The sequence below is a fragment of the Torulaspora globosa genome, chromosome 6, assembly GCF_014133895.1.
Source record: "Torulaspora globosa chromosome 6, complete sequence".
In the NCBI taxonomy this organism is placed as follows: Eukaryota; Fungi; Ascomycota; class Saccharomycetes; order Saccharomycetales; family Saccharomycetaceae; genus Torulaspora; species Torulaspora globosa.
Genome location: NC_050732.1, coordinates 299,312 through 326,667, shown reverse-complemented (window position 1 = coordinate 326,667; position 27,356 = coordinate 299,312). Strand labels below are relative to the sequence as shown.

The 27,356-nt window shown below is 45.3% G+C and overlaps 11 protein-coding genes across 11 annotated transcripts; 3 read left to right on the top strand and 8 right to left on the bottom strand.

The window, feature by feature from the left end:
• Positions 1-47: 47 nt before the first annotated feature.
• Positions 48-902, bottom strand: NTR2 (Ntr2p; the record flags this gene model as incomplete). Its single annotated transcript, XM_037284613.1, has 1 exon — positions 48-902. The coding sequence occupies one exon, from the start codon at positions 900-902 to the stop codon at positions 48-50; it is 855 nt and encodes a 284-aa protein (XP_037140509.1).
• A 137-nt stretch (positions 903-1,039) lies between these two features.
• SIP4 (Sip4p) lies at positions 1,040-3,982 on the bottom strand (the record flags this gene model as incomplete). Its single annotated transcript, XM_037284612.1, has 1 exon — positions 1,040-3,982. The coding sequence occupies one exon, from the start codon at positions 3,980-3,982 to the stop codon at positions 1,040-1,042; it is 2,943 nt and encodes a 980-aa protein (XP_037140508.1).
• Positions 3,983-4,467: 485 nt separating this feature from the next.
• Positions 4,468-6,315, top strand: DPB11 (protein kinase activating protein DPB11; the record flags this gene model as incomplete). Its single annotated transcript, XM_037284611.1, has 1 exon — positions 4,468-6,315. The coding sequence occupies one exon, from the start codon at positions 4,468-4,470 to the stop codon at positions 6,313-6,315; it is 1,848 nt and encodes a 615-aa protein (XP_037140507.1).
• Positions 6,316-6,438: 123 nt separating this feature from the next.
• Positions 6,439-7,893, top strand: GWT1 (glucosaminyl-phosphotidylinositol O-acyltransferase; the record flags this gene model as incomplete). Its single annotated transcript, XM_037284610.1, has 1 exon — positions 6,439-7,893. One exon carries the CDS (start codon positions 6,439-6,441, stop codon positions 7,891-7,893), a length of 1,455 nt encoding a protein of 484 aa, XP_037140506.1.
• A 107-nt stretch (positions 7,894-8,000) lies between these two features.
• SRS2 (DNA helicase SRS2) lies at positions 8,001-11,417 on the bottom strand (the record flags this gene model as incomplete). The annotated part of the gene is made up of 1 exon (XM_037284609.1): positions 8,001-11,417. One exon carries the CDS (start codon positions 11,415-11,417, stop codon positions 8,001-8,003), a length of 3,417 nt encoding a protein of 1,138 aa, XP_037140505.1.
• Positions 11,418-12,022: 605 nt separating this feature from the next.
• KHA1 (Kha1p) lies at positions 12,023-14,641 on the top strand (the record flags this gene model as incomplete). Its single annotated transcript, XM_037284608.1, has 1 exon — positions 12,023-14,641. One exon carries the CDS (start codon positions 12,023-12,025, stop codon positions 14,639-14,641), a length of 2,619 nt encoding a protein of 872 aa, XP_037140504.1.
• Positions 14,642-14,711: 70 nt separating this feature from the next.
• BCK1 (mitogen-activated protein kinase kinase kinase BCK1) lies at positions 14,712-19,037 on the bottom strand (the record flags this gene model as incomplete). The annotated part of the gene is made up of 1 exon (XM_037284607.1): positions 14,712-19,037. One exon carries the CDS (start codon positions 19,035-19,037, stop codon positions 14,712-14,714), a length of 4,326 nt encoding a protein of 1,441 aa, XP_037140503.1.
• Positions 19,038-19,206: 169 nt separating this feature from the next.
• MRPL49 (mitochondrial 54S ribosomal protein bL21m) lies at positions 19,207-19,713 on the bottom strand (the record flags this gene model as incomplete). The annotated part of the gene is made up of 1 exon (XM_037284606.1): positions 19,207-19,713. The coding sequence occupies one exon, from the start codon at positions 19,711-19,713 to the stop codon at positions 19,207-19,209; it is 507 nt and encodes a 168-aa protein (XP_037140502.1).
• Positions 19,714-20,001: 288 nt separating this feature from the next.
• On the bottom strand, positions 20,002-20,697 carry PHS1 (enoyl-CoA hydratase PHS1; the record flags this gene model as incomplete). The annotated part of the gene is made up of 1 exon (XM_037284605.1): positions 20,002-20,697. The coding sequence occupies one exon, from the start codon at positions 20,695-20,697 to the stop codon at positions 20,002-20,004; it is 696 nt and encodes a 231-aa protein (XP_037140501.1).
• A 120-nt stretch (positions 20,698-20,817) lies between these two features.
• Positions 20,818-24,102, bottom strand: SAP185 (Sap185p; the record flags this gene model as incomplete). The annotated part of the gene is made up of 1 exon (XM_037284604.1): positions 20,818-24,102. The coding sequence occupies one exon, from the start codon at positions 24,100-24,102 to the stop codon at positions 20,818-20,820; it is 3,285 nt and encodes a 1,094-aa protein (XP_037140500.1).
• Positions 24,103-24,646: 544 nt separating this feature from the next.
• Positions 24,647-26,908, bottom strand: HG536_0F01500 (uncharacterized protein; the record flags this gene model as incomplete). Its single annotated transcript, XM_037284603.1, has 1 exon — positions 24,647-26,908. The coding sequence occupies one exon, from the start codon at positions 26,906-26,908 to the stop codon at positions 24,647-24,649; it is 2,262 nt and encodes a 753-aa protein (XP_037140499.1).
• Positions 26,909-27,356: the final 448 nt, after the last annotated feature.

The following is a 27,356-nucleotide window of genomic DNA, read 5'->3' as shown; positions in this document are numbered from 1 at the left end:
GATAATGTAACCAGTTGAAAAGTGAGTCATTTGGACCGTCATTTGCTTCAGATCTGAGGCCATTGATCTAATCTATGAATCAATGTAGCTTGCTGCTGTTGAAGACTTGCTTTTTGAGCTTTCAGAGCTATAAGCTGCTTCTCGAGCTGGCGCTTGCGCAACGCGATCGACGCTATGGCTTGTGAGAGTCCAACCACGTCGGATTCGTCGTCATCGCTTGAATCTGATGAGTAAAGTCTTGGAAGCGCCGCGATCACGGCAGAATGGCGAGAATCACCAGTACCTTTGCTCAGCATTCGCGTTTCCCAAGTAGCTGATCCTTCTTCGTCCTGCATTCTTATGGCTTCTTCGATCGCCTGCTTCTTTCGGCTTCTGCTCAGTAAAAGCTCTCTGCTGCTTAGCGGCAGCGTACCATCATCGAGAAGCTCAAGCTCATGCTCGTCAAGCTCATCTTGCTCTTCAGGTCCGCCTTGTCGCTTCATGGTGTCAATAATCTCCAATTTGTCCTCCTTGTCCAGCAAGGAAACATAAACCTTCTCGTCGTCCTGGTTCCTGCTGTGTCGTAGCTCAGTCTCCTCCATGCAAGCGACGGCGGCAGGCTCACTGTCATCTTCCTCGGCCATGTCTTCGAGATTCAGGACCCGTTCGAAACTGGGTTTAGAAGCGCTCTTCCGACTGAATAGATCATTGTAGCTGATATGAGACTCCTCTGGAGCTGCGATCTCGCTTGGCTGCTGATCCCTTTTCTTCTTCAACACTCTCGTGGGGGCATCTTTCAAGTCGTCATCATCGTCATCATCCCGGAATAGACTCAGCCTCACCTTGTTCAGCCTCTTTGCATCGATGGTACCCGTTTCAGCTGAAGATTGAACGTTAATCTTGACCCTTTTCCTGATGTTCATGCCACTGAGGTCTTCGATACGGTGTACCCTAGGTCCGAAAACCCTTAGACTCGCTTTTGATGGCTTCGCGTTGTAAATACAAGTGTATAACCAAGATGATTAGTTACTAGATGATTTACTCAGTGTTCCTTGCTATGTCATCTCTCGATAGTGGTACTACATGGGGGAGTTGACTTTATGACCGCTCGTGCTTCGGAGGGCTGCAACAGCAGCATGTCAACGAAGGCTCGCGGCGTCTCCACAATCTGTGGAGTGTGGCTTGAGTGCGTCGAACCTGTGTTGGTCCCCTGGGTGCTGTCAATTCTTATTGTAGGGTCGAACAGGGTCTCATGATGCGGTAAAGGAGGCGGGGGCAAGACATTTTCATGCAACCTGGTAGACAAATTCCTGCCGCCGCTGTTGGTGGACATGGCTTTTCGTGCTGGAAGCTTCACCGAGTAGTTCTGATAGGTACCAATCAGATCTGGGGAATGTAAATTAGGTTGCACAGTAGCTTCGTTTAAACTATCACGGTTCTGTTTTTTCATCGCAGGTAGTTGTGTTTGAGAACCGAAGTTGCTATTTTCGAGTATGATGTGATCCACAGTCCTTCGCCTATGAGAATTACCAGCGCTGGGTGGTGCCCGATGTGACGGAGGTAAGTTGTGCTTAGTATGAAATAGAGATCCTGCTCTTTTGGAGGAAAACGGGATTTCTAACGGTTTAAGATCGTCTTCCTCATCATCTTCGTCGTCATCCTCTGCATAACCGTCATCGGTCTCTTCATGTTCGATTAAAATTTGCGATCGGAAGTTTGACATGTCTATGATATTGTTGTTATCGTTGTGAGTCAATTGTGCCGGAGGACTACCCTTTTCCAAGTTTTGACCATGCATTGGGACTGCGTTAAGATCGTGCAACATGTTGCTGGGAAGATCAATCTGTGAGAACATGTCGAACTGATCCATGACAGCGTGCGAATTTGATCTCAAAAGATTCGACCGACCCACGAAAGACGACGTCTTATTGATAAACTGGTCGACCTTCTGTAGGTATTCTTCTTTGCATTTCTTGGAATTGGGCGCAACTTCCTTCAACCGGATTTTGAAACTTAGTGATAAATGGGCTAATATGGGGTCTTCAGGATCTTCAATGAAGTACAGGTGACACCACTGCAGCAAAAACTTCCGATACTTGTCATACTTCCAATTTAATTGACCTTCCAGTTCGTTATCTCCTTGCGGTGCCATCGCCCACTCGTGCAGTATCCATAAACATGAATTAATCAAGTCTCTATTTGGACAAGGAAGTATATGCTGAAGGTTGAACTGCATGGGCGGAAGCGATTCTGACTCAGATCCTGACTGATCCACTAATAATAAATAATAAAGGGACAAAATTTCATAAGCGATGTCCTCCAGGTTGGAAGTAACCGATGGCGCCTCGCTTGGAAAATCGCAGCTGTCAGGTTTTCTATCTGAAAGTAAGGAGACTACCAAGTAGAATAACGTCAATTGAATTTCGATGACATCAGGCTTTGTTAAGGTAACAGGGCGATATAATTCCTCAGAGTTGAATTCATCTTCGTGATCCTGTAGTTGATGATATAGTTTCCACTGCACCAATAATTGCCTGAAACTCTCAGCTAAATAGATAAGTTTTGACTTCCCTTTACCACTGCTAGTAGACAATGTATGGAGTAAATTACAACCGTCTAATGAATTCGCTGTGAAGTTCAATAGTAGAGATAACGGTTTCAGAGTCGGAATATTCAAACTTGAAATGGAGCGCGGGTGGAATTCGTCTACCATGAAGTTCGATTTTGGCAACCCTTGTATTAAAGACCACCAGGAGTCTAAAAATTGAAACGTCCAAAAAGTGACAATTCGACTATCGTGGTCTTGAATCGCCTCCTTCTTTGTCACAGGTATCAGTTTATTCGAGTTAATGTACAACCCTAAATCCAAGACTATACCATATGCCATATGCAGTAATTCAGAGGCAAACACATTCACTCGATCTTCCTTGGAGCTTTGATCGCCCATAAAGTAAAAGCAGGCAAGTAACAGCGTCTGGAGAGATTTGAGACTTGACGCGGTAGACGAACATATCATCTTCGTTACTTTAAACAAAAGAGCGTCATCAAGACAAACCCAATTGATCTGCACAATGAAGAGCAGTGCCAATATACTAGTCGGATCAGGACGGCTATCATGGTTCAATAATTGGTCAAAAGAACACTGCCACTCTTCAAACGGATACAACAGCGGGACTAAAGAGTTTTGATATTTGTTAAAACTCTGAACTCGGCTCACGACTGCTTGCTTCAGTCTATGTAAGTTATCGTCGTATCTCGTAGTCAAGAAACGAGGTAGCCAAAACGAGTTTGGTTGCAACTGCAAAAGATTCGTCATGATGAACATGTGTGTATTTTTTGTGATTTCTTCCTCATTGATATCTCTGCTATGGTGAACAGAATCACTAACAGCGAAGTTCTTCTGCAAAAGATCCCAAGTGCGATGACCCAAGTAATTCTGACCCTGAACGTAATTGTCGTAATAATGGAATGTATCGTTTATGAAAGGAAACTGCGGCTCTGCAATGACCTTTTCCGCCTCTTCATTCTCCGCAAATTTAGTCTTCGACGGTTTCTTCGGTATTTTTGGCTCTTTTTTGGGTTCTTCCAACGTAACTCCGTCATCCTCGTTGCTGCCACCGCCAAGCTCGTCCAAAGCCTTCTGTAATCGCACAACTTCCATCTCCAGCATCTCGGTGTAACCTTTCGGAAACCCTCGTCTGGTTAACCTATCACTTGTGGTACATCGAAAATTCGCCTTCTTACACTGCGAGCACTGTGGTTTCAACCCATCGCACTTCACCTTCTTCAACCGGCATCGATCACACGCCTGTGAATGGCGTATCTTCTTATTCTTGGTAACCAAGAGCATTTTGGTCTCGGGAGGCGCCTCAGGATTCCCATACTTACGTTTCGTCACGGCGCCAGACCGCTCACCACCTTCCTCAATCCTACCATTCTCCGAGCACGTGACACCCTTGTGATTTACACTCGCACTGTCTGATTCACGTTCATAACTGGTCATTCTAAGCAATTGAGAAATCCTACGACCCCGAATCGATTGATAATCTATTCATGCCTATTACGCTCGGCGCTACTGCTAAGATGTGGTAATGATTCAGAAAGGAGACCTCGACCAAAAGCCCATTGTTTATATTCTCGTCACCCGATCGTCCCTGGGCGCTTATGTTAAACTCCCCTTTTTTTCTTTTGTCGCAGATTGCAAGAACTCCGGGCGTACGGGATTTTGGGTTTCGGATCAAAGGAGAAAAAATTTTTCCGGTCATGTGACACAATGCGGCGCTACCAGTTTAATAAAATGTATGGGTCCTGGAGATGATCCGGGTAACAGTTGGTTGATTGATGGTCATGTGATGTTTTGATCGTCAACTAGGTATATACCGATAAGCTTTGATGGATGTTGTAAAGTGTATGGTTAATGGCTTGCTAGACGGCAGCTAGTTATCTAAATTACCTTCCAGTGCAGCGTAGGACTCCAGCAGCTGGTTCATGAAGCCCTTCCGCAATGTCACATTTTGTCCAACCGGGTTTAACGACGAAGAAATCTCAAAAAGTATCTCTAGGAAGATCTTGAAGCTTGGTGGATGTTATTCGAAGGATCTGACGCGACAAGTTAATGTGCTTGTGATAGGCAAGACAAAAGAGACGAATAAATATCGATTTGCGGTACGACATCGTCATGATATCGTGTTTATTGATTTGAGAGCGATAGATGTACTTTACGAGCGATGGTTAGCTGGTGATGATATCATTGGAGAACAGCCTGGGGTGGTTGATCCAGTAGCGAGCGCTTTGAATACACTTAAAACCCGCTATAGCGCGGGACCTCTGGACAACTTCTACATTTTCATTGGTAGAGTTGATTCGTTTTCGAAAGAGCGATTAGAAGAGATCTGCCATACGTTAAAATGCCACAAATGCAATTCTTCACACTTTGTGAAGGACTGTAAGAGTAGGAACGATCACAAGACCGTTGTATTTGTGACGGATTCTTTGCAAGGTGCCCGAGTGGAGGCCGCAATTGAACAGCAGATACCCATAGTTCATTACAAATGGATCCTCGATTGCCAGAGAAGAAACGCAGCCTTGGAGTTTGATCCTTACTACCTGCTCCCCAGGATCCCGGAAAATCTGACCTTCGACGAGATTGGATTAGAGTCGTGCAATTGTTGGGACAATCTATCAAAGCCGACTCCGGAAATAGACCATAATATCACTGGAGCCCCTGCATCATCGAATCTGTTTCAAAAGTTTAAGGTGGAGGGCGATAGGATATGGGAGAAGGCAATGTCGAAATCCGATTCCAATGATGTGTTGAATCAGGGTGCCGCAAGGCTTTCACCACCCCCAGAAGTCCAAGAAAATCAACCAAGGGCTGATGAATCGATTTTCCAAGGTGCCACTTTTAATATCTCTCACAGGTTTTCGGAGCAACAAACTGATATTTTGAGAAGAGTGATAGAACAGAATGGAGGAGTCTTACAGGCAGAATCGCAATATCTGGTCATTCCAAGTGATTTCCCACTAGATTTACTTGAGAATGACGAAATATCTAACCAGACTTTGGTCACTGAGTTTTTCATAGAGAGATGTTTGAACTACAAACTCCTGATTAGGCCACCAGACTCGTGGTCAAAACCGTTCCTCAGGAACAGGAACGTAACTCTAGTGCCTTCGCGGACGCTCTTACATGATGAAGGCCAGTCTTTGCAGGTGGCCATCACAGGCTTCCATGGAGTCGAGCTACTGCATTTGAACAAGATTTTGAAAGTCATGGAACCAATGGGAATAAAGTTCGTGGAGTACCTGAACAAGAAAACAGACCTACTGCTAATCAATCTCCCAGCATTACCTAGCATACCTCGCGATCACCCGTTGTGGAAGAACCAATATCGTGATCTATTTACCGCACAATTAGAGCACGGTAACGATAGTTCGAACCAAATTTTGAGAAATTCTCTGAAGCGCAAAATTCAGTTTGTGAAGCAAGAGCATTCGATTCCAGTTGTGACCCCTGCATTTTTAATTGATCTGCTTGCACGGACCTCGAGTTCTAACTCAAGTAGACAAACAGTATGCTTAAACAACATAAGTTGGTGTATTATATGCCCCCGGGGGTCGAAGGAGAGTTTCGGCATCGAATTGGTGTTAGGAAAAGATTCTTCCTTATCTAAGGAGGAATTGAAATCAAAAAGTCCACAGAAGGCAACAAGATCTGCCCGCAAGAGGAGAAATTCATCCTCCACAGATCCGGCTAAAAGAAAGACACGGATTGCTGATAAACGCGCTGGCGACGCAATCGATCTCCCTGCCCAGCATGCGTTGTTACCTACTTAGCATTTAATGTAATAGTCATTTCAGCGATATCGACTATTTGTCGAAAGTTCGCACCATTACTTGAGATTCGCGCAACGCTTTACTTAAGTATCTTAACTCACTTAGGCAGCTTAAAAACAGTAAATGTCGTCGCTCAAACAACGCAAGGAAGATTTTGTTACTGGCTTAAATGGTGGATCGATTGCAGAAATAAATCTGGTGACCTCAATCGCTTTGACGGCGTATATTTGTTGGAATCTTCTCTCAGTTTGCTCCAATGCCAATATATTCGCGGACTTCGCCCTCAATTGGATCTGTCTCCTCCTTTCAATCACTACTTATTCCAGTGATATCGCATTGCTACAGATATTGATTATTATACCCTGCCTAATAACGGTTTTCCTATCTAGAAACAACAAGAGGCATCCTAAGAACGAACCAAGAGGTAAAGATAAACGGTTAGATACATTGCGGTTGACCAGAAAGCCGTTTATATCCGCATACCGTGGTCATATGCTTGTTCTTACATCACTGGCAATTCTAGCTGTGGACTTCCAGATATTCCCACGTCGATTCGCGAAGGTGGAGACCTGGGGAACGTCTCTTATGGACCTTGGAGTTGGCTCTTTTGTGTTCAGTAACGGTCTTGTGTCCGCGAGAGTCCTTTTAAAGCAGAAATCAGACCCTTCCGTCAGACCAAGTGTGCTTAAGCGAGTGCTTAGTGCCTTGAAATCGGGCGCCGCACTTTTAATATTAGGATTGTTGAGACTGTATTTCGTTAAGAATCTCGAATATCAAGAGCACGTTACTGAGTATGGAGTTCATTGGAACTTTTTCATGACGCTAGCCCTTTTGCCGCCGTTCCTTGTTCTGGTGGATCCTATAGCTGATAGAGTTCCCCGTTGCATCATTGCGATGATAATATCAGTTGTTTATGAATTTATTTTGACGAAAGGCGAGGGAGTCCTGGAATATTTGATCTTGGCTCCTCGCAACGGCTTTCTGAATGCCAACAGAGAAGGAATTTTCTCTTTCTGGGGTTATTGCTCTATATTTCTCTGGGGCCAAACGGCAGGGTTTTATCTTCTTGGTGACAAACCGACCAGGAATAATTTGTACAAACCTTCAGTGGACGTCCTCTGCCGTCCTGCTGGTGATATGGAGCGGAGAGTGTGGGATAAGATAACTACGGTCTCGCCTTTAGGAGGGCTATTCTTTTGGGCCTTTGTCGGAATTGCGATAACCCAAGTCACTATGGCTTTTGATCCCTACTACGTCTCCCGGCGGTTCGCAAATCTTCCTTACGTTTCCTGGGTTATGGCTTACAACACGGGATTTTTACTCTGTTACTGCTTGATCCACAAATTATTCAGCGGTTACAAGAGAGAGCAAGAGGTTCCAGAGACTCTGGACGCCGTTAACAGTAACGGTCTATTCACATTTCTGCTATCGAATCTACTGACTGGCTTCACAAATATGTCTACCTCGACCATAGATGCTTCAAGCAAAAAGGCCTTAGCGGTAATGATGGTTTATGCTATCGCAATTGCCGTTATTTCAACGTTTCTTTACAAGAAGAAAATATACATCAAGCTGTAATATAATTAACCTTTATCCGAGTACTGTATGACATTGTATATTTGTATATTATTATGGATCTATTATCAAGATTGATTCGTTTAAAATCTAACTCTTGTATGCAGTGTTTAGTCAATGATGATGATTTCGCCGTCGCTTAATTTTGTCTTTTTCTTGGCTCTTGATAACTGGGAGAAGATGTCGCACTGGCTGGATGAACTCTCCAGTTTGACTTTGTTAGATGAGCCCGTATCTCTGCTTTCTCTGCTTTTAGTGGGTTTTCTTGCGGCATCCGCCAACGTTTTGGCGCTAGCGATGATGGGTCTGGTATCAACCAACACATCATTAGGATTGTGCAAAAGCTCCGCTGCTGTAGTGTTGAGACTGTCTTCCCCGCTAAAGTAAGAACTGTTCGGAGTTTCCTTTGATTGATCGATTTTATTCGACGTATTTTGGCCTGAAATATCTATTGGAGTGGCATATAGCATCCTCTTAGATCGGCGACCTATTTCCGACTTTCTGCTGAGAGATTCAGTCATCATAGCCTTACTCTCATTCTCCTCTTTGAGATTGGAAGAAGACTTTGAGCCAAATTTATTGGCAGGGGAAAAGCTTTTTTCTGATGCACTGGCTCTTTCATCAAAAGAATCTTCCAAATCTCTTGAGGATAGACTTTTCTCCATTTTGAGTTGTACTTTCTCTTGAGTAGGGGCAAAGAGCTTGCGTTTACAAGCAAGTGCGTTTGGGGCGTTTCTAGATGGCCTGTAGGTTGGTGCATAACTGCGTTTCTTTGCCGGTGAACCGGTAGGCGACACTGGGGCAATATTCTTTGTTGGAGAAATCAAACGAATGTCACCTTTATCTTTCAGTGGAGGGGCATAAGCCCTTTTGGGCGACTTTGCCGCCGTATTCCTATTTGAGCTTGAATTTTTCGGACTTGTACGAACAGTCTTGCCTTCCGCTGTTCCTTCGTTGGAATATTTGTCTGAAGAGGGCCCGTTAGAGTATTGCAACTGAGCAGCAGCGGTAGTGAAACTTGTGGAGTAACCGGCTTGGACATTCTTGGTTATGTCAAACTTGAACATATTCACAACGAAATCGCCGTTCCAGACAAATCTTTCCCTTCTGTTTTCTATAAACTTGGCATAGTCCTGGACGAGCCGTGTCAGTTGAAACTGACGACTTTCCATGGGAGGTTCCCGGCCTAGGTTGACGTAGAACTTCTTTATCACTTCCACACTATCGAAAAGTCCCTGATGGTCAGTCATTGTACCTAACAAATCGGTGGTCAGAAATCTGCTTGGGCTACCCTCTGAGCGTCCACCTCCAGTTGCTGCGGAGTGATAAAGTAAGTGCTTTGCTCGGGTCTGAGCAACAAAAAACATTCTTCTTTCCTCGTCTAGAGAACTATCAGTAGTGAAACTCTGCGCCTTGCGCGGGCTTACGGGTTGCTCAATTCTACTGCTTTCTGAACCCGCAACGCTTTCCTGGTCCTGGTCTTCGTCTTCATCTTCGTCATTCTCTTGCGCTTTTTCGTCTCCAAAGATTGACGGTATTATACCTTCCTCGCAGCCTGGTATAAATACCACAGGCCATTCTAAACCTTTGGCTCCATGAATTGTGGAAATTGTAACAAAACCATTCTTTTCCTGTTCATCTTTTTTACCCATTCCAGCGTCACTAGTCTCAGTTGAGAATAAACTTAAGGAGAGGAAGAAATCGCGAATATGGTTTTTGACCGTGTTAGCTTGCGATCCAGTATTATCGCTTCGTGTTTTCAAAAGTTCTTGCGGCGACTTGGCCTCGGTTGTGGCTTCAAAGCTCTTTGACATGCCATTACCAGTGAAATAGCTCTTCAAGATCATGACATTTTTGTGTCGAGGATTTGAATAATTTGGGTCCTCGTCACCCTGTATCTCTGATTTCTTTTTACCATCATTGTAGAGATATTCATGCCGCATGCCCGATCCCTCGTAAAGCTTCTCGAAGATATCATTCAACGTTGTGCTGTTTGGATTCTTGCTCAAGGTCTGACAATAATTGATCATAGCGATGAAGTCTTTCACGACTTGCATGGCCTTTGCTGGTATGCCTATCTTCAAAGTATTCTCGGAGATTTTTTTCAGGCCGTGAAAGGCAGTTCCTTGATAATCATCGAGTATTGCTTTGATCTTCCCCGCAGAAGCTGCTCCGAGACCTCTGGCTGGATATTGTAAAACTGATAGCATTGTGTGGCGTTCATTATCAAAGAAAACGCACTTCAAGAGATTTAGCATGGAGACAACTTCCTTCAGCTCCCAAAAGGCATGTCCTCGAATTATCTTGTATGGTATGCCATGCTCAATCAACGCCGTTTCTATGCTCTTTATTTGCCGTCGCTGTCGAACAAGGATAGCAAAATCATTAAACGTAAACAGATTCGGTAGAGCCTTCAGGTAAAGCATCTCTCTTATCAACGAGGGGCCCTCCAAAAATGCCGCTGGGAAATCGATGTACACTGGGGCAAATTCACAATCAAATTGCGCCCGTAAAGGTAACCGATCTGCGCGGCCTCGCGATTGTTGCTTAATAAGGGTTTCGCTGGTGTCCAGAATCTTTTGCGAGGAACGATAATTTTCAATCAAAATGACTCTCGAACATTCAATCGGACACTTGTTTGCCATAGCTTCGAAATTCTGAGCCAAGGCATGTCTAAATGCATAGATACTTTGGTCCGGATCTCCCACCACAGTTATCCCCCGCGAGAGGTGGTGGTTCCCCTTTGCGAACAGAAACATGAGATCCATTTGTATGCCATTAGTGTCTTGGAACTCATCCACGAGTACGTGCTGCATGTACGGCAGACAACGCTCGGTAGTCAAAAGGCGGAACGCATACATCAGCAGGTCATCGAAATCCAACGCGTTAAGCTTGCTCAGCTCCGCTTGATACTTCTCATAGAAATACGCCAATGCTTGATCGTGATGGTTATCTTTCTGATACTCCTCGGGTATGACAGCAAAAGCTTTCAGCCGCGAGATCTGTTTCTTGACAGCCTTTGGATGTACAGCCCACTCATCCGTACCTTTTTTCGGGAGACAGAGGTTCACTTTTCTCGCCATTGAGTTAGCTTGGTCTCGTATAGAGTCGGGCATCTTTTCTATCATTTCCTGCATTATCTTGTCTATCTCGCTCTCATCTACTATCCTCCAATCCTTTCGCAGTCCTATCTTGTGCCCAAAACGCGACAAAATCTTCAGGCAAACGCTGTGAAACGTGCCAATCATGATATCCGAGACCCTGATACCGGATCCCTGCAGCATCTTCGACAACCTCTCGATCATCTCCTTGGCAGCCTTGTTCGTGAAAGTCGTCACTATGATATCCTGCGGCTTGATTCGATGGTGAAGGAGAAGATACGCCACCCTGGAAGTCAACACCTTGGTTTTACCTGTCCCGGGGCCAGCAATCACCTGCAGAGCCTTGGCATGATCGAATTGCACCGCTACCCTCTGCTGCCTGTTCAGAGACGACAGGATCTCCTTCAAAACGGCGTTCGACTCCATGGAACGTTTCTGTGCCAGCCAGGTGGTCTCCAATGATCAACACTCGCCTTATAAAGCCCTCTCACTGCTCTCGATGGCCTATCCCGTAGTCTTCACCAAAGGTAAATAAACCACTGACGCGCGTAGTACACGTTAAAAGTTACTATGGTTATTCACAGTGCAAACGACAACTTTTAAGCGATATCAACGCTTGGGGAACCGGCAAGCATATTTAATCTTCGAGCCCAGCAGCTATCATGCTCCTAAGCGCTTGTTTCCGAGCTTTCCCGCGAGAATAGCGAGTCTGATTGCCCAAAGAGCGACCGCGAGTGTTTGTCCAGCACTACCCACCGGATTCGCGAGCTGAAAACGGGAGATTAACCGGTTATGGACTTGGCAGGGCTTCTGGCGGTGCTTAGAACCTGATTGGCTTAGCAAGATGGTCTAAAACCTCTGGGTTTAGATGTCTCTGATTATATACGAGACTACGTGTTCCGCCGCGCGTTAGAAGTTTCACTCTTAATGGCACCGATGGGTACAGCATCGCTGGTTAGAGAGAAGGCAGAGGCCTAACGGGGGTTTGTATCGTGTCAGAACTAGTGGTTACCGGTCTGGATCGGTAGATTATGGCATCGTCCGTGGGAGGGGTGATCGCGGGTCAGAATCCGTTTGTATTCGAAACACGGTCCCCAGTGACACTATGGCTTTTCCAGGCTTGCCTGATCATGGTGGTTTGTAACCTGGTTCATATCCCGTTTTCAAGGATCCGCCAGCCAAAGGTTATCTCTGAGGTTATTGCGGGTGTGATCTTGGGTCCGACAGTGTTTGGACAGATACCGAACTATACGGCAACCGTTTTCCCGCAGGCGTCGATAGTTGGTCTGAATCTGACAGCCAATATCGGTATTATTCTGTTTATGTTCTTTCTGGGTCTGGAAGTGGACACTGGGTTTATCAAGAAGCATCTGAAGAAGGCAATGTCGATTGGTTTGGCGTCGCTGTGCGTGCCGTTTGGGTTTGGGTGTCTATTTGCAGTGCCGCTCTACAATACGTATGTGCCAGGTCGCGGGTCGGCAGGACACGTCAAGTTCACGGTCTTTATGGTGTATATCGCTGTTTCACTTTCTGTGACGGCGTTTCCTGTTCTCTGTCGTATCCTCAACGAGTTGAACCTAATCAAGGAGCGTGCTGGCATCGTGGTTCTTGGTGGAGGTATTGTGAACGATATATTGGGATGGATTATGCTTGCTCTAAGTGTGATTCTCTCAAACGCCTCGTCGAATCCCGTCAATACGGTTTACATCCTGCTGTGCACGTTCGGTTGGTTTCTGTTCATAGCGTATCCTGTCAAGTACACACTACGGTGGAGTTTGCTCAGAACCCGTGAACTGGAAAGATCTAAACCTTCACCAGTGGCTACGATGTGTGTTCTATTCATCGTGTTCATTTCCGCATATTTTACCGATATCATTGGTGTGCATCCGATCTTTGGTGCCTTTATGGCTGGACTGATCGTTCCAAGGGAAAATAACTATGTGGTGAAACTGGCGGAAAGAATGGAGGATATACCAAACATCGTTCTAATTCCAATCTATTTTGCGGTAGCAGGTCTTAATGTCGACTTAACCTTGCTAAACGAGGGAAGGGACTGGGGTTATGTCTTTGCAAGCATTGGGATTGCTATAAGTACAAAGGTAGTATCTGGCACGATCGCAGCCAGACTTCATGGTTTATTTCTCAGAGAATCAACTGCTGTCGGTATCCTGTTGTCATGCAAAGGCATCGTAGAAATTGTTGTGCTGACTGTGGGGTTAAATGCTGGCATCATCACAAGAAAGATTTTTGGAATGTTTGTCTTGATGGCACTGGTTTCCACCTTTGTCACCACTCCTCTGACGCTATGGGTCTTCCCAGAATCATACAGAAACGAAATACGCTTTAAGAAAAGCGATGAAAAAGATACTTCAGAGGCTCCTTCCTCGGTGATATTGGCAGTTGATGAAGATGAAGCAGCGGTACCAGGCCTTCACTCATTCGAAGATGTTAAAAACTTTCATATTACAGAAGTCATCAGTATTACGAATTCGATCGAAACGATCTCATCCTCATTAGAGCTGATCAATAGCTTAGTTATCGGAAAACCTGGAACGACACCTAGTTTGATTTCAGTGCGACACAAGGAATGCAGCAGGAAGTCAAGCAGTTCTTCGTCAAGACCAAGCCTAAGCAAAGTCAAGAAACTTACGCGCGTGTGGTCACGTAATAATGATGATGCTGAAACAGCATTGACAGTAATCGAGGAGGATGTGTTAGGCTTCGAGCTAGAAATCCCATTGAGAGCTGTTCACTTAAGGCAGCTAACGGAGCGAACCGCGGATCTTCTGCAGTCATCATCTCTGCATAACGAAGACCCCGATTTTACTGTGAACACGGACTCTATCTTACAGATATTTGACATTTTCGCCCGTCTCAGTCACATTCAGTTCTCCAGTGAGGTGATCTTTTCTACGATTAGGGAAGGAGCAGCAAACATCGCTTCTATGAGAATGAAGCCCACAGATTTGATTCTTTTGCCGCTGAGAGGTGCCTTTGCTGATATTAGCGGAACAGAAATCCCTCCCAGAGAACATTATGCGCACTTTTCCCAATTTTATTCACACATTCTAGGATTAAATGATCTTTCTTCTGGATTCTTCAGTACCATTTCTTCATCTTTGAAAGCGAATTTTGCGCTGCTAATCAGCAATAGAGGAGATCGTGCTTACATTGATCGATCGAAGGAGAGAGGCTTTCACTTGCTTTTGCCGAAACCCAATCTGACTTCTTCGGACTTTTTGGCCCTGCATTTACTGCTTTTGATGTGTCATCGTAATAGGGCCGGAGGCGTGCTTCCTCGGGGTACCATCTACATCAACAGTATGAATAGCGCGTTCATCGATCAGCTCCACGAACTTTTCAATGACCGAGGATGCGCCAATGATGGCGCTGTGGATATTCAAACCATTAACTGTGATCAAAAGACCGAGGCTGACTCTGCTGCGCTGCCCTTCATTGATACAGTTCTTGAAACAGGAATGAGCGAGAAGCAGCTGAGTGATTTAGAGGAAAACACTGTTATCGTTGCTGAAAGTTCGTTCGAAGGAGAGATTCCGTTCAGCGAGGAAGTTAAAAATGTCATATTACGTGGTGCTAATGACAAATTCAATGTACTAGTGGTGCATAACAATGTTAAGGATGTTCGCTAAAGGGTATTGGTGGAAGAATTAATGCTAAATTTTGTAATGCTATGTATCTGTAATGCGGTATGACTTGAGTTCAAACTTGTAACTGACATTTATCTTGCGAGCCAGCCCTTAGTTTTGTTGAGTTTACTCTATCATTCGATCTGATGAGCTTGGCAAGCTTCGTCGACTTGAAGTCAAAAGGTTGGTCAAGATGAAGAAATGGATGGCGAAGCAACTGATCGGCTGTGGGTCTAGCTTCTGGATCAACTTCGAAGCATGCATCCAAGAAATCTCTACCAAATTGGGAAATTAGAGGTAAGGTATCCTCTGGGATGGGTGGAGCCGATTTGGACTTGCCAATCTTGAACATTGCTGCAACTACCTCTAAATTGGACCATGGCCGCTTTCCGGCAAGCATTTCTAATACAACGCAGCCGACAGACCAGATATCTACCTTGGCACTGTACCCTTGAGCTGTGTCCACCATTTCAGGAGCCATCCAAAACACGGTACCTCTCATCGTCATTTCTGAATTCGAGTAAATATCCTGTGACTTTCTCGAAATACCGAAATCGCTGATTTTACAAATTCCTTCTTGATCAAGCAGTAAGTTATCGGCTTTCATATCCCTATGCAAGATACCACGAGAGTGTAGGTAAGAAAGACCGCTCAAAACCTGAGTCGTTAAATGTTTAATCATCGGCTCATCAAATCTTCCATACATGCGGATCAAAGAACCCACCGAACCACCGGCAACATATTCCAGAAAAAGACTATTGATGTTGTCTTTCACCTCAAAACCGAGGTATTGGACGATGTTCAGATGATCTAAATTTTTGAGGGTTGAGACTTCGGCCCTCAGAGCCTCCACAGTATGTAACATCGCTTCATTTTGGGAACCGTACCTTGGAACTTCTACCTGTTTTACAGCCATCATTTCACCAGTGGTGACGTTCAAGCACAGATAAACAGCTCCAAATGATCCTTTTCCAATCATCTCACCTTTAATCCAGGCAAATTCTTTGTATTGGCCTTGTGAATTTTTAGTCTTGTTAATCGAGACCATACGTTTGTCCGTAACTTCAACTGTACGAGTACCCCAAAGCTTGGTGTTTTGTCTCCTAACTTTCATTGATTGTTTCCTTGCTTCACTTGCTTCATGAGCGATGGTCCTTATAGTTTTCGCTCTCTTTGGAAGGCGGTCCTTTCGATTCCCTCTGTCCTCCGCACAGGGTGCCTGGGGAGAGCGCCTTGTAGGCGATGAGGTGACAGCAGCATCTTCCATTCTTGACTCTTCTGACTCATAAGCTTTACACATTGCCTTATTGTCCATTGATTTGGGGGACACAGGAGGCGTGACGCCCTCAAGTACAGGTTTATCCAAGTTGGCGTGAGGAAAGAACTTCTCCAAGTTTTGGTAGACAACTTCTGGTGATGGGCGCAAAGTCATTTTTCTGTCAACACCATTCTTCTCATCGGCCTCGCCACCAGCTAAAGAAGGTATCATGCTCTCCGCATCACTAGTCTCGATGCCTGAAGTCTTTTGCAATTTCTGTATGTTCTTATCTTCTGGTTTATTCGTACCATGATTTGACCAAATTATCTCATCAGAGGATACGCTATTATCATCCTCGGTGTCTGAAAGCTCAGGAGCATCGATGAAGGTAATGTCGTTCTCTTCAAAGACATCGGCAGCAGAGGCTGAGGAAATGATTCTTTTTGAGTTTCCTTTCTTAAGCGGTTGAGATCTTATGGTAAAGATGGAGCTTGTATTAGACGCATTGGAGTTGGATCTATTACTCCGCTGCTTACTGATAAAGGTTGAAACGGGATTTAGTATCTGATCTTGGTCTGACTTCGATTTCCGAGAACCTTCATTAGCACCCCTGTACGGTTGAGGGACCAAGACATGGCTGGATCCTGGTGTGTATGAATTGACGACTGAGTCAGCTGAGGGGCTCACTGCATCGTTTGAAGTAATTAGATTTGTCTTCACAGATAGTTTAGTGTTATTAGTTGCTTGCCTATTCGTGCTACTTCTACGCACGCGTGGTATTTGCAGCTGATTGGAAGGCGAAGTCGACCTCTGAGGTGAGGAATTTGTAGGAGGCTTAGGAGCTTCTCTGCGTGGTGCCAGCTTTGGCTGAATATATGGCGATTCCCTGCGTTTATTGAAATCAATTTCGTTTCCATCATCTTTCCGCAAAATTTCAAATGTTCCTACTCTAGCTTTTTCCATGGGCAAGTCAGGGCCAATAGATCTATCTTTTTGTATTGTACTTGACGATCTCAATGGTCTGGGGGACTTAGCAATTTCAGGAAACGTATCTTTGCAATTCCAATAATTGGGCTCCTCTCCACTGTTATTTGGAACAGTCTCGCAATAGTGATTGGGCGTCTGGGGGTATCTTCGGACAGGTCCCGAGGCGAGGTCATCGAATGACGTTATATCGGAGGAAGAGCTGACGATTGATACTTCATCATTTGAACCTAACATGTTATTTGAAACGGATCGAAAGGAAGCTCGGCTTTGAGACTGTCTGAGGCTTTGATTCAGCTCACGGTCTAAAGTCGCAGGCCTAACTCTCGACCTTCCCTTGGCTTGATCTTTAATGAACAGTTTTCCTGCTGTGTTCAAGAATAGGCTGGAACGCAACCTCTCCAGTATATCGTCTGGTAATGCGGAACCAATCTCGCATCCAAAATCTGTCAAATGTAGTGTTATTTCGCTGTGATTTATGCCTAGCATGAGTATTATTGATTCTTTAAGTTGCTCGAGCGTCTGGATCATGTCAATGTTCATCGGAATAAATGATTTATTGTCCTTCGTTATGAGGATATAATTATCATTTTGGGCGCTCTTATTTCTCCACGGGTAGAATTTCTTATCCAGGAGGAAAGAATTGGGACTGTAGTTGTTGCCTTCATCGAGCTTTCGAGTATGATTATTGCGAGGAGTGCCTAAGGAGGCTCCTTGAGCAATGAGATCAGCATTACCTGGCGTCAACGTGCCAACGCTTGCATCTGAAGATGTTGCGGCCCACTCCACTTCAGTATTTCCTAAGCTTGTAGCTTTTGGTTGCGTAACTTGCATTTGAGGGGTCTGAGGGAAGTTGTTAAGACCGACCAACTGGCTTCTGCGCCTCAGCTTGCCCCACAGAGAGCTTTTCTCTTCCGCTATGCCTGAGGACTGTTTGGAGGAGATCGAAGAATTCGGTTCATTCAGATTGGGCTTACTTTTCGACAGGTTATCGATCGTGACATCAGACTTAAGATTGTTGAGCTTTTCAAAGTCATCAGAGAGGTTGCTGTTTGATGCTGAGCCAAAAAGAGTATTCAACAATGAAGACTCTGATGAGCTGCTCTTTTGATGCCTTCTGAAGATGCCGGAATAATATGGGGAACTAGGAGGAGAGCCCGATTTTGCTGACGGCTCACTCGTGTCGACAATCGAATGAGGCCTCGAGGGTATGCTTAATTTGATGCTCGAGGGAGTTTTCCCCTCGAGTAAGTTGCCTGACGTTGATCCCCTCAGTGATATCAAACTTCTTCTATAAAGGGCGCTAGTGCTGGTCGTCTTCTGGTGAGATCGTAAAGGCACGCTGCTCATCGTCTTTTCGTCTTCACTCAAAGATTGAGATTTCGTCGACAACAGAGCAGATTCTGAAGTCGATCTCGAGCTCAAGAGTTCTTCTTGTGTATGAACCTTCTTTGGTCTTGCCCTTAGAGATTCATTCGAGCTCGTAGAATCCTTAGATTTCCCTAAACTTCGCTGCCGGATGTGATTATCAGTGACATTCTTGCTCATAGTTTGTTTTAGAAGCTGTTGAAAGCTCGAGTAGGAGGCATTGCTTGACTGTGGCAGATATTTCTCATATACTGCAAAGTTCTCATATGCCAGGAGCTTGATAAAGTTGTGACCTGACAACTGCTGTTTCCTGAAGAAGTTGATCCATGACTCGGGAAATTCGTGAAACTTCAACCACGATAACACACGTTGTACCGTCCATTCATCAGGATCTGTAGTATCCCACGATAGAATTAGCCTATTAACTGAAAGACTATTCACACTGCCACCTGAAGATTTCCTTGAATCGGAGCCACCATCAGTGGAGTCTGTAACATGCTTACCACAGAGTTGCGAGGATCCCGTAAGCTCTGATCCGTATGATCCCACTTCCGCATTCTGAGCTGCAGGCAGCCTTTGAGTATAGCCACTGGCGCTTCCATAAGATCCGGAACTCGCCACAGAACTACGGTAATCGAAAGTCGTCGGCTTCTTTGGCCCCTTGGAAGGTCTTGATCCGTATTTATCCGAGCTTGACGGCGATTCCACAGACCATGTCTTGATCGATGAAGCCGAGCCTGACCTCGAATGCGAGTGACTGCTCCCAGTTATCTTCTTCAGGAATGGCATCCAATCCACACACCAACCAGAGATGTCCGGTGGAAGCCTCTATGGATATTCCCTTACACTTGGAGTTTGATTGTGATCTGATCGGGAAGGGCGAACCTTTTTGATTAGGATGCTAATATTATTTATTTACAAGACTATACCAGTACTGAGACAGAAGAGCATTGAGCAGTCAATTCACCTTCAGCTCGGAGATCCTTATTACTGTCAAGTCTCCTTTACTCTTGGCGTGGCGTACCTTCCTGTTTCTCCTTTTGGTGACTTCTCTCACTTCAAATGCCCTCTTGGTCTTCTCCAACACCGTAGCTTTCAAAGTGTACAGCGAGTGGTCAATTGGGTAGTCTACCAGCTTGTAGTTTCGAGATCCTAGCGTTATCACGTCGGTGAGGTTAAGTGTGTCGCCTACATCGGCCTGCTTTAGTTTGAAGGGAAGGATCACTTTATCGCCTTTGGTGACCAGGTACGGACGATTGTGCACTCTGAAGATGGCATAAAGTTCGTTGGAAAGCTTCAGAGGACCCACATCCAGCTGCTTCGAGGTTTCAACACTCTTTTCACGAGCAGTAGCCGTATTATGAAACGCCCTGATAGCACTCATTTGAATCAAAGAGCGAGGCGCCAGAAGCTTCGAAGCTGTCGAGAGCATTGGTGTAGCTGTCCTACGAAACATCTGAAGCATCCTGAAGCTCTACTCTCGCCAGAATAGTCGTCGATGTGCTTCTACAAGCAAGGTCTGTCAATTTTTTACAGAGGTATTGGGAATCGCCATCACACGCTACGGATGCTCAAGATGCTATGTAAAGTAGAGCTCTAGGGACTCATTGAGACCTTTAGGATCGCTTGTGATCTTTCTCATCAACCAGGGATCGTTCAGACAGTTATTCTGGGCTTCCAGCGAGCTTTAAGCAATGCAATTGCTCCAAATCGAAAGAAGCTCAGTTTCTGTAGTAAACGGTCAATTGGCCTCTCATTTAGTCTTGTCATAGCCGGCGTTGCTCAATGACTTCATAACTTTCTTTCTTTGGGCTAACATGTGGCCAAAGAGAACAGGAAATCCCGGAACGTAAGCTAGCATGCCAGCGATCAAGGCCCACTTGTAGGGAGCGCCATAGGTCGACTCTGCTAAAGGCAGTGCTGAGTGGATGATCAGCAGTTCGCTTGCGACACCTAGAGGATACAGGACCAGGAATAGATTGTATCTCAGAAAAGTCAAAGGAACAGGAGGCCCGTTCTTGAAGCAGAGTGTACAGAAGTAGAACAGATATCTGACCACTTCCGTAATGGACCATGCTGTGAGCAATGTGACGTACAGAATGGTTTTAGCAGCTTCAGTGTCTGGCACACATTGGAAGATACCTAGCACAACGAGTAATCTGGAGGCGACTTGAGCACAAGTGGTTAACAATGGGGATCTGACAATACCTAACGCCGAGTTCAGAATCTCAATTACAGCCCCACATTGGATGTAGGTGACAAACTGCTTTGTATCTGAGTAGAACTGCGGTTGGCCGACCTTAGGAAATATTGAAACGACATTGTACAGTATAAATCCCCAGGAAAGTGCTGACAAGAAGTTGTACAGCGGTAAGAAACGGAATGGTGATGAAACTTTTCTTGGCATTGCCGTTTTGCCACTCTTCAAAGGCATTTTGATGTTGCCCATCTTGAATCAGAAGTTCAATGTTTTTGAAAGCTCGAGGTTGAACCAATATTGAAGATTATTTTATATAACAGAGATTACACGTGAATTTCATTAGGTTTAAATGCAGTGGTTTGACGGCGATCATTGACCGGCGTTTTGTTGTCTGTTGTAGTTGACCACTTCCATAAGCCTGTCTCGCTCGCACTCGTCCCACGGAAGATTATCCTTGCTTGTGGACCTGCAGAGAGAATATCCATGTTCGGAGTCCCCTTCACTGGAGGTACCCTTGAGGTCTCCATGGCTGCCCATCTCTTCTAGTTCTGCGTCGCTATCATCGCTGATGTCATCCTCGGCTTCATCCTTACTGTACAGTGCTTCGCCTGGCCTGTGCGACGTGGTGGGTGTTATTAAATTGCTGTATAGCGGGTGGTTGGGCTTGGCGTATGACTGGCCATCGTCATTCGGGTCCATGTAGTCATCTTCTCCTTCTAGTTCGAACTGGTGCTCAAAAACATTCTTACCGTATGTTTCTGCCTTGGACGGTAATGATCTCCTTGATTTTCCGTTGAGAGAAAAAGCGCTAGAGGCCGCAGCCCACGGCTCCTCTTCCCCTTCTGCTTCTTCTTCCTCTTCTTCTTCTTCTTCTTCTTCTTGATCATCGGCGAATCCATCGTCATCATAGTGGGTACTTCCAGTGAAATTCCTGCCCAACTGATGTGACATGTAATTGCTGAATTGATTATCATCGTCGGCGGGACAGTCTTCGTTGGGCAGCAGCTCCTCTGCGCCTTCTTCTGGTACGTCGTAATCGACAGAAGGATCCAAGTGTAGCCTCGATTTGGTGCCATCGCCATTGATGTACTCGTAATATCTGGACCCCTCGAGATCGTTGCGTTCTGCATCATCACCCTCATGGGCTGATTCTAGAAAACTCCTATAAGATTTCAAGCCATTTAGGCCACCTTGTTGATCATTGTAGTTTTCTTGTATGACTGCCTCCTCATCTGCATCATGCTCATTGATAGAGTCATCTGGATTTTCTTCCTCTTCTTCGTCATCGGCAAAATCTCCCAAGACTGTGTTGTATTTCTCCCTCGTTTCTGCCAAGACAGTTTCTGTATATTCTTTCCACGAAGGTTCATTGAGACTCTCGCTAATTGCAGGATCACTGAATACCACCTTCATCTCTTCAACGTAAGCGGAGAATTTAGCGACTTCTTCAGCTATCAATGTCAAATGACCCATATAACCCAATCGAAGACCAGTTTCCTTCTCATAATCGGCACACTTCTTGTCTCCGTCCATTATTAGCTTTGTAATGTTAGCCTGGACTAGCAAATCTGCCAGCAAAAATCTGTTATAACCAGTCTTAAGTGGACCATTGAAGATTTGCTGAACGATATCAAATACGACATTGTGTAAGAAATTATTCCATGCAAAGCGGAAGAACATTCCCAAGATAGTAGATATGATTTCAGTATCATGTAAGGCAATTTTAAGCTGATCTCCCACTATTGGATTCTCGCGAAGTGACTTTTCAGTCACTTCTGAATCGGATGATTCTTCAGAGTGAACCTCAACATCATTACTTTCTCCTTGGGCCGTATCATCGCTTTCTTCCGTAGCTGTTTCACTATTAATTACCTCTCCTTCGTCGCTCTCTAACCGAAGAGAATTTAGCTTTGCTACTATTTGTTCATCCAGCTCCTTGGTTTCTGACTCCTCATCGTTATGTGCCTCCATATTATAAGTAGAGTCATTTACTTTCTCGGATTGTAATACTTTGATTCTCGCAATGTCACGCTCGCGCACTGTGCTTTCACCATTGGGCTCATTTATTAGCGTCATGTTCGAGCAATGCAGTAATTCCGCGACAAGTTCACATATCTTAAATCTTTCAAAACCAAGCGGTTCGATACTGCCAAAAGGTGTTTCTAATGGCGGCAATGTTGTCTGGACCAAAATATCCTTAAAAAGAGGCATATACCTGGCAAATAATTTCACCAAGTGACCTAAATAAATAGGATCTCTATCGCTTGGAGGGTGAGTTTCTAACGTTGTGTACATTACCTGCACAAAATCATAGTCCGAATTGTTTTTCCTTATAAGTTCTATGATTATTCCAACACCATTGCTCAATGAAGTGCCGCCTTTGAGCATGATTTTAATAAGCTTTTCCATCATTTCTTCAGAGACTAATTGCCGAGTCAACTCGTTAGGTCCGATACCTGATGCTAGCTCGTTGTTCGAATTGGCACTGATCGTCACGAATGCTTTTAGAAAGTCCCCTGCAGCCGATTGAACAGCTGTACTGTACTCGGGGTTTAGGTGATCCAAAAGCTTTGGTATAAGATCCTGCTTTTTTAGCGTGTCGATTATGCCGGTCGGTGTGTCTGGCTTATCTGTCGATATGACTTTCAGCAGAAAATCCATTAAGGGTGGATTCGCAACGTGGGCCAGAAACCTCTCCACAATGTTTTGCTGCTTCAGGATGAAGTCCATCATACTGGTAATGTCCATATCTAGAAGCCGTTCGTTTATCTTCATAAAGTATGTCGAAGCAACGATAGTTAGGGGCGAATGGTCCATTATAGACCAAAGTTTCGAAAGTAAATCTGCATTCTCCATTATGGCCGAAGATATGGGCCAAACGTCAGCAGAGAGGATTTCGGCAGCCATGCAAGCCCTTCTTGACTCTATCTGCTCCTCAGATTCCGGTGGCAATGTCAGGCTAGTCTCTTCAGACACTTCAGAAGCACTGTCGATCTCTTTCCTGGCTTCTTCTTCATGCTCTTCATCAGCTTTCTTCTGCTTTGGTTGTTCTAGCTCCTGGAGGATAACGGGATCACCGCTAATTTCTTCCGGAAGAACCGGACCTTCACGATTTTCCTCGGCGATATTCTGGTTAATCACATAATCTATCAGTTTCCCCAGCACTTCTGGATACTTTAGATATATCAGAAGCTTGAAATTTGAGCACATCAGCTCGGTGTAAAGTTCCTCGTCATCCAACAATTCATCCAGAACGTCTAGATTCGGTGCGTAGATGGCATAAGCAGCTTCGTTCGTAGGAAGAGAGTTTTGACTAAATTCATTATCCTCGATATTGTCATCGGATCTCCCCAGAATGCTGTTGTGGCCTTCCCCATCCTCTTCTTCCTCCTCGTCATCCAACACTTGCCCTTCTTCCTCGTTATGTTCGCATCCTTCGGTCTGCGATAGTCCCTCCTTCCCCCGACTTTCACGCAAATCTTCATCATTCGCATCCGCTGCCTCTCCTCGCCTCTCATAGCTTAAACCCCTTGCCATTTCCTCATTTTCTGATCGATTCTCCTCAGAAATCTTTATAAATGCTTTGTTCAGGAGCTTCGAAATCGCGGATTCGGTTGAGTAATCCTGACCAAACTTCCAAAAAGAACCCGACATCCCAAAAAGTTTTCAATTCTCAAGGTTATCCCTTCTAATCAAATCGAAGGGCCAGCACCCTTCACCACTTTCCGGACAGATTCAGTTTTCTAAAACTTTTACCGGTGGAATGCAGCTCTGGAACCAGTAAAATTACTACTCCAGATAAAACTGCTTATTTTCCAATAAAGATGGAACCTCTTCAGCAACTCAAAGTCTCCGAAAGTCGCCAGAACCTTAGAATGCCTAGGCGTATATGCTGTGCACTTCGATGCTTAACCACGTTACTTAGTACATAATGTTGAAGAAAAAAATCAACGTAGAAAATTTTCCAACATGCAGGGTAATAAGATAGTCCTACTGATATCGAACAAGAGGTGAACCGTATAGGCTGTTGCCAAGAGGCCGGTATCGTCTAGCTGGGTGGCCTGTTGGGAATTGAAAATAAATGTATTCACTTCTCTGGACTTGATTCTAGTCGTATTTCTTGGTAAGACTCTTGCATTTGGTAGAAACGGCACGCCTGATAGAGCTGAAAAATTCGCTGTGTGGCATGTCGGTTGTACTATCTTGAGTCACAGCCCATCTCCTTTATCCAGTCTAGCATGGATTCAACCAGGGCTATGATACCTCTCTCGGCAAACGGTAGGATCTTCACTCTGTTTCGTACTATCTCGATTCCAAGGTCTTCACTTAGCCTGTAGAGTACTTGTAGGTTCAGTATCTGGAAATTGTCGTAAAATCGTGACTCGTACGAGATCTTCTGAGTGAGGAGCTCGAGGATAGTATCAGGATCGAAGGAAATCGTCACGGTATCGGTGCGTCTCATGTATAGTTCGAGTAGCTTTCTACAACTCACTATGTCAAAGCGTGCCATGATACTCGTTGTTAAACACGTTACGGCGTCTTGCCACTGCCACGTTCTCAGCAGGATTATTCCCAGGAGTTCCCATTCCAAACCGTTGTACATAACGTCGCCGCGACCTTCCGAGGACGTGCTGATTCGTAGATCCTCATACAGATCAAGGAACAGTTGATCCAACCATCTCTCGCATAGCCTCTTCTTTTTCAGCCCAGTTGACATTTTATCTCCAGCGCCTATCTTGGCCAAGCCATCGCCATCATACTCTTTCTCCATCACAAATAGCTTCGACCTTAGCTGCAACAATCCGTTCCAGCCCGTCTTGGTTGTAATCTCCATCAGCAGCTCATAGACTCGGTCGCGAAACCAGCTGAGCTGCTTCGCCATAGTGCTTCGCGCTAGCAGCCTGAGGTCAGCCACAGATTTAACCTCTGTCGGAGAAGCAAAGTTTATCAGATTATGAGAATGCGGGCCATAAACGGGACCAAAGTTCAGACAAGCCTGATCCCAGATTTCGGAAATCCTGCCCCTCTCAGACTCATTGGGCATAGCTATTCTGCCAAATATGATCTCACGCAGTTTTTCATCCTTCGATATCTTCAGAGTAGCGCTTAAATTGTTCATTTCAACCGAGTTCAAATCACAGCGAGGGACACTGTTGCCCAACGGCCGCTTGTAGTATCCAACTAAGCTGGGGTCATAGCATAGAGCTCTCTTCATCTTATTGAACTCAGGCAAATGTGGCATGCAATTGATGGTGATAAGGGCTCGTTCATAGTCACCTTGTAGAATATAGCATCTCGAGAGATAAAACCATGATTCGAATGAGTCTGACGATAGTTCGCAGGAAGTTTTGGCGACTGACGTAGCCAACCCAAGATCTCCTCTCTTAATCAAGAATTTTGCCTGTAAATTCAGTATTTCTGACAGGCAATTGACGACTAGGAGCGCATCGCTATCGCGCGGCGCTGCTGCATCAAGTTGCGATAGCAGAGGCTCGATAAGCCCGTTCATCCTCGAAATCATGTCCAGATCCCGCTCTCCATCTTGCTCCATAACAGCGATTATGACAGTCGAGTAGTAAAGTTTATTTTCCGGATCTGTCTCTTCCAGCGCTTCGAGTATTTCGATCGTCTGGTCCGCCAGGCCTGGCGCTACAGACAAGAACGTCAATAGGGTCTCCGTCAAATAGTTGTGTAAAACAGTAGGATGCACGCTTCTCGAGGAATCCCACCCGCATTCCAAGAACCGCGGCAAGAATTTGCACAGCGTCCTTATAAGCCTTAGGCAACTGCTCGCTCCGCCGTGTGAGACAGCCAAAGGGTACTCTACAAGACCAGGCAGCTTCCTCACTGGATCCACATTCGTGATAACGCTTCGCAGACAGCAACTAACAAACGTCTCCTCCCAGATCTCGTCGTTCACCTGCACAATGCCGGTGCCCGTGCGGCAATCCACGGCGCTGACTTGATAACTCTTCTCCGATTCGTACCTTATCCTTATGTCGAGCTGTCTGAAGATGTTGACGCAGCAGTACGTGGAGACCTGGCTCTCATTCGTCTGCTGCCTTTCGCTCCGGTCAAATTTGAGCATCTTCAAGAAGGCAAGCGGCATCGACTCGCTAGACATGTCTACCCCAGTAATGTAAAAATACTCGCCAATCTCCTCCTTGTAAAAGTTGTCAAACAAAGTTACATGGACCATATCTGGCGGACCGAGCTCCAGTGTCTCTGTATTCGCCAATTCCCGCAAAAGTCTCGTTCTATTGCCCAGACTCTCCCCAAACTGATGCTCAACAATGCGAGGGAACTCTTTCAGACTGTACGGAGTCCCAGATGACTTCTTAGGCTGCTCGAAGCTCACTATCTCGTTCTCTGGAAAGAACCCGGAAGCGCCATTCTGCTTGCTATTCTTTGCAACCGGCGATTTCGAGCTGTCGGACTTGCTCTTCCACAGGAAGTTCATCTCTACACCACTGAAGAACCCTTCCCGTCAACGTCTGCCCAGCTACCGTCTAATCAAGAATCTTTGGTTAGTTCTACTTTAGGAAGTTTCTTTAAAAATCAAGCCCAAGAATTTCATGCGAATCTATACAAAAAAACCCAGAGCTATATCGAGAACGATAAGCATTCAACATGCACCGTATATTCCATCCACACGGCCCTCACGGTCACCAGTATATGCTGCTCGCAGCAAGCGAGCCCTAACGGTGCCTCTAGCCGTTCTTTCTATCTCGAGCCAACACTCGCGTTGCTCAAAAAGCGGCTCAAGCCGTCTCGCAAGACTGATCCGGGGCCGTACCAGCTGTCTGCTGGCAAAGCCTCCGGTCTTACGCTCTTCGATCTACAACAGCGCGTAGAGCGGTGCTTCAATTCTTCCCGCACTACAGGGACAATATTACGAAAGCCAAGAC